Below are 6,000 nucleotides of genomic sequence, written 5' to 3'. Positions count from 1 at the left end.
AATATCTTGCTCGTAGCGGTCGCAGGAAATCCCGATTGACAAGTAATTCCGCGACGCCGCAGAAATGCCGGGGCGCGCTCGTTACGATCTTTTCCTGCGCCTCGCTTCGCCGTCCCGCATACAATCAGCGGGAGAACGGCCGGCCGGATTGAGTGCAACGGTGGAATGAGAAAATAATTGGGCAGCATAAAACACACGATATCGCTCGGCGCGGAGCGGAGCAGAGCGACGGGCGGGCGGGCGGGCGGGCGGCGGTGGCGGAAACGCGCCAAGAGCACCGTGGAAGCGCGCTAGAATATTCACGCCGAAACGCGGCATATAAAATCATAGAGACACGAGTGGCTCGCTATAATAATGCATAAGGAGGCGGGCACTCCTCCGGGACAGGCCACGCCTCGTGGTCCCGCGGTTCCCCTCGGTGGGGATATCGAGCATCCGCCGGAAGGGGAATAAGACAGAGAGAAAGACGGATCGCGCAGGTAGAGAGGAGGACGAGGAACGGAGCGATACCGCGGCGCGGGGAGCCGGGTAACGGCGGGCGAAAGGATTCCTCTCTCGCGCGCGTCCCTTTCGAGGGCTCTGCTCGATCACGCTTCGCTGCGTCGCGCGAGCAACCCCCTTACGCGATCCTGGGGCTCTCGCGGAGTCGGCGACGAGATCGCCGAACGAAGACACGTAATAAAGAGGGGGCGGGAGGGAAGAGAAAGAAGAGAGTTTGCTCTTACTTCGCTCGCTTAGGTACGAGATCCGTCCTGTGAGAGTCGTTCTTCCGCGTCCACGAGAAGAGGATCCCCGGGATGAATCGCGGTCCGTTCCGGTGGCATACACGCGGGAAAGTCGTATAGGAAGAGTGCATGCGTGCAAGCGTAGTCCCCGACGATGATAGCGCGCGTGAAGAGATCGACTTGCTTTCGCGCACCAAGGGTGGATCTCCCCGCGTTTCACGGGTTACGCGGCGCATGGAGAAGGCGCATCGCGGAGGAAATTGCGCGCGGGAGTGGGGCGCGCGCGAGAGGGGCAACGAGCGGGGGACACGGACACTCGGCAGGCGGCGCCAGAAGTGGGGAAGAGAGGGTGCGCAGCAGTCGCAATCGTGGTGGAGGCGAAAGCGTGCGCAGGGCATATCTTCTCTGTTCTCTCCACCACCAACGTCCGCGTCTCGACGGCGGCGGAGAGGGGCGTCTGGTTGTCAGGCCCAGAGCTGGTCCGTCCGTCGTCCGGCCGACTCGTAGCATCGGAGCAGCGGATTTCACGCGAGTATAGACCTGTAAACACGTACACGTACGGCGTACACCCGCACACGCTCGCCCACACCCGCACGCACGAACGCACGCCGCACACACGAACCACCCAGTGTACGTCCCGCGCGGGCGAGCGCACGTTCGCCGTCGTCAACCGAGCCGGTCACCGCGCGCGCACACGTGTGTCCTCGCGTACGACGGAGCAAGAGCAGTGGCGTAAGGGACACGGCACCGTGCATCCGCGAATTGCGCGCCTAAGTTCACTCGACCGTTCCAGTTACGAGTTACGCGCCAGCATCGCTACCTAGGTGCCGTCGCGCGCGCCATCGGGAATGTCGCCGGTTTCACGCCGCCATTCGGTCGCGATCATCGGGCAGAGCGGCAATCGTACGAGTACCGGGTGTGTGTTGTGAGCGATCGCGTCCGCGCGATCACCCCGGGACGTCTGCCAGAGGCACGACCGGACAGTGAACACAAGCCGGGACGACGACCGCCCGTCTCGGAACAACGGTGGACTTTCGCAGCCGCGGGACAGAGAGAGAGGGAGAACGGGCCACGTGCGGGTTGCACCGAGGGACGTCCGCGATCTCGCCAGTGAGAGAAGAAAATCAGTGCGCGAAACGTTCAAGGTTACTTCCGGCAGGCACTCTCGACGCGGAGGAAACGCTCGCCCCGGTTCGCGAGGCTTGTGGGGAATGGGTTAGGGGATCGGTGCGTTAGCCTCTATGGATTACTGGCCGAGTTGACACGCTCACCGGCCGGCGGGCGACAATTAAACTTTTTTTTTTACCATCGGCGGCCATCCGCCGTGTATGAGACGCGACGTGAAGTGCGTCGCGGTTCGCGGGGAGACGCGTCTCCCCTAGACAGTCAGTGCCGATGTTCAAGTGCGCGGTCGGCGGACATTGCGTTTACTCGGTCGTCGACGCGCGTTAGTGAAAACTGACGACGGGACTGACAAGTGGCGAGGGGAAGGACACGAGACGGGGAGGAGACATGAGGTACGCGCCCTCGACGACACAGCGACGTCGCCAGCCGCCGTTGTCCCGTCGACGACGTCTCGACTGACCCGCGCATTCGTCTACTTTTCGCCGGGATCCCCGACGAGACGGCGGAGGAGGAAGAGGAGGACGATCCGCGAGAAACGGGCGCACCGACCCGATCCGAGCCATCGGTGGACGGCGACTGCCTCTTCGACGGGGTGCGAGAGCGACGAGGAGTGCGGCGAACTGATTCCACCGAGTCGGAGGGATGTCACGGAGAAAGCAGGCTCGACCGAGTCGCGCTCATCTCGAGGAGGATCTCGTCCAGAGGCCCCTGTTGGCCAATCCCATTGGAACCGTCGCGGGCAATATCGGTAAGTGATTTTTTTTTCTGTCTTTTTTTTTTTGTTTTTACTCTTCGCCCGCCCTCACCCCTCCATATCGTTAATCCGATCAATAAAAATCTTCGACTTCGGTGAACGATTATCGCGACCATTCGGCCCCAATTGTTTTTCGAACGCGCTCTTTGCGAACGACGCGAAGCGAGACCGAATCCGTGACTCGCGCGTCGCGCGTACGTAAAAAAGAAAAGGATGTGCCTATTTCGAAAGATTTTCCGGACGCTGATTGAACGTAGGGCTCGAAAACAAGCTGGACTATCGCCGTGCGTATTGCGTGGCCCGAAAAACACCCGAGCATCACAGTGATGATCCTCGTTATAAAACGCGATAATAAAAGTTGTTTCCCGGGGTACTTGACGAGTACTTACGAGGCGCGATGCACGAGCGATAAAGACAATACCCGGAATAGTGCGCGGTGTGCGTAACGCACCGAGTTTCTTGCAACCGGTAAAAAGCGCGTCTTAGTCGGACGTTAATAACGTCCTTCCCGCAAAGTTACGGCCCGAGCCCGCGTGTATACAAGTTCAGGGCGAGCTGTATCGGGGACGAAGTTACACGACTTGCCCGGCAGTTCGGAGTACAATAACGCGATAAGAAAGCGCGCCCGGGAGATGCGGTAACGGTTTACGTATACGCGGTAGTTGAAGCGCGAGCGTGTTGAAACGAGTACGACGCGTGAGAAAAACGGGCGCGACGATCAGCCGCAGGCCGCGACGGCGGACAGAATCGCGCGACGACGACTACGGGCGACCCCGGCGATACTTTCAGCGACGAGGGGGAATAGGGGGTTAAAAATTTCATAAATCAACGCCGTCGAAAGGCGGCACGAGTAGACGCGAAAATCCGGCCTCGAGATTAATCGCGACGTTCCCCGTAATACAGTCGGCTCCGCTAAATGCACCGGGACTTGATTCGCGAGCACTTTCCCGTCGGATTGAAACGCGTCTGCCTCTTCTCGTGGATTCACCTTCGATAAACGAACCCGCCTCGGCGTAACATCAAAGCGAACCTAAGAAACGGCCGATAAAACACTTCCATCTTCCTGCACGAATGCGCTCTCCCGGCCGGTGAGCTCTTCTCGCCGCATTTTCGAGCACGCTTAAATCGTACGAGGATTGCACTTTGCGCGAAGATCGCGTTGTAATACACGCCGCCTCGCATCTCGCGATTGGATCCTCATTGAACTTTACGCGACGTGAAGTCTCGTTAATAAAACTCGCGGCGTGTTAACGCCGAGATTGATATTCGAATAATGAAATTAATATTCCCCGCAATAGTTATCGCGATATTAAACTAAGATTGTCTTTTTTTTTTTTTTATTTTATTTTAATTAAAGTTTAAATTAAATCTCGAATTATCTTTTAAAATTCAACCGGAATAATTTTGCGAACGAATCGATCAATCGACGCGGTGGTTCCGCGCCTTCCAATAAATATATCGTTAAATCAAAACGCACGATAAAAATGTCGGGTGGGAGAGGAAAATTAATTTTTACGCGGTACGAAAGTAAATTACGAAAATTACTTACGCAAATCTCGTATATCTCCCGTACGAGAGAGAGAACGTGTATATTGACTGTCGTAGAAAATTTAAGGCGCAGCGATACTATCTGGGACCGTAAACTTTATCGGGAACATTAACACATTTCCCATTAAACATAACCAGAATTTCTCCGATCGCGGTGAGGCGCGTCGAGGGGGAGGGAAGGGGGATAAGAACACGTTACTATAAACCGCCGGGTTTTACTGAATCCACGTACCTGACATCCGTGTATCCATTTGGTACATGTACCATTCGCAGGCATCACGTCTAAACAGGAAACGTTTAATGCTGGACACGGCTTAACCTCGCCGATAAAAACGGATATTTCGTGGAGAAACCCTAGAAAAATATTTTTCAGAACGGTATCCCGGGACGAGATACGCGGGTAGGTAGGTGTAGGTCGGCGGCGGCGTGACGGATAAAATTTCCAACAACGCTCCGCGGTATCGGAACGGACGCCGCGAGCGGACGGTCTTAATTTTCGGCAACTTTTTCAATTGTAAGTTTCCGAGCGCGGTTACCGCGGCCCGCCTTCCGCGTCGTTGTTACTCTCGGAATAGTTGGAACATCTCGAAAACAACATAAAGCGCGTCTCATTCCTCGCGCGTGTACGTGACAGGTCGGTTTCTTGCTGAGTCAGAAGCAAAATCGAAAATGTCGGCGGGTGCCGCGGCAACGATAAGTCTAGTTATGTTACTGAAGTTTATCTAAGTAATGCACTAATTATAATTCGTGATAATCCCCAAATTTTTTTATGAACTCTTCGTCATTTAATATAGCGGAAAGTTTGATAAGCTATCGTGCAGCGGGCGTAACTTTTTTTTTTCTTCTTTTTTATTTATTTATTTTTTTCTTTTTTCTTTTTTTTACTTGCACAACGTACGTTATTATGTATGTATAGTTACCTCGTATTAGTGTTCGTTTAGGCTATCAAATTATGAGAGGTTTCGGTGTACAATATTGCAGATATTAACTGGGAAAAAAAAAAAAATGTTGATAAGTTAAGAATATACATCGCCGGTTATCAAACCGGTTCGTTGGTCGCCCAAGTTTTTCTACATTATGTAATACATATAAAAATCGAACTTTGAGAGAAACGTTTGACGGCAATCGCATTTCTCACTTATGTCGTTATATCGGTAACGAGCACGATCGAGGTTTTCACTTTATCCACTAAAACGAGTGCGAGGCTACCGTGCTCTTCGTTTTTCGTTAAAAAGCGACAGTCGTTGAGTGCCAAAAGCAGTGTTCTAATACACCGAAACGAAACGTGTTACATTTATATAAATTAAAAAAAAAAATTGACACAATTATATTCTGCAAGCTCGGCAAGGCTTAATTAAACGTCAAATTAATTTACTAATGCCGTGTCATTATGGAAAGAAAACGAAAATGATTTTGATCGATACCTACAGCCTACTTCGTATAAAACAATTGCGTCACGTGTTTTTCTCCTGCGATTTAACAAAGAAAATATCTGGAAATTTAAAGTTAGAGAATACATATTTTTTTTTCCCTTTTTTTTTTTTTTTACTCAATATAAAGATCGGTTGTTTGTATTTCTGTATTATTATGTCAAATAAAACGGTCTTCTTATGCCTGTTTTCGCCAGCGTTCACAAGTGTTTTTTTATCTCGTACTTTGCAATTCATAAGTAAAGCAATAATTAAAAAAGAAAAAAATGTTAATCATATTTTTGTTTTCAAATTTTGTTAATCAAATTGGACGAAGCTTAAAGATATTGGAGTAGCGCCAATGCTCGCGTTGGACAGATAGAATTATATATCGTTCGCAGGTGTATAAAAATTACACGGATTACGCGTCGTGTTCGCA

At 51.7% G+C, this 6,000-nt stretch overlaps 1 protein-coding gene across 5 annotated transcripts in view; it reads left to right on the top strand.

Annotated features, from left to right (window-relative positions):
- The first annotated feature begins 1,088 nt into the window (after nucleotides 1-1,088).
- The window catches only part of Salm (spalt major), a 64,335-nt gene continuing 59,423 nt past the window's right edge, over nucleotides 1,089-6,000 (top strand). For 3 of the 5 annotated variants that reach the window (XM_070668021.1, XM_070668022.1, XM_070668020.1), the window contains exon 1: nucleotides 1,089-2,598. In XM_070668021.1, the coding sequence (XP_070524122.1) occupies nucleotides 2,493-2,598 (106 nt within the window). In that variant the 5' untranslated portion in view covers nucleotides 1,089-2,492. The remainder of the gene's footprint in view (nucleotides 2,599-6,000) is intronic. The other 2 variants (XM_070668016.1, XM_070668018.1) reach the window with 2 other exon arrangements.

Source organism: Cardiocondyla obscurior, linkage group LG16 (assembly GCF_019399895.1).
Source record: "Cardiocondyla obscurior isolate alpha-2009 linkage group LG16, Cobs3.1, whole genome shotgun sequence".
Classification (NCBI taxonomy): domain Eukaryota; kingdom Metazoa; phylum Arthropoda; class Insecta; order Hymenoptera; family Formicidae; genus Cardiocondyla; species Cardiocondyla obscurior.
Note: the sequence above shows the minus strand (reverse complement) of the source record. Positions and strands in the feature narration are given on the sequence as shown.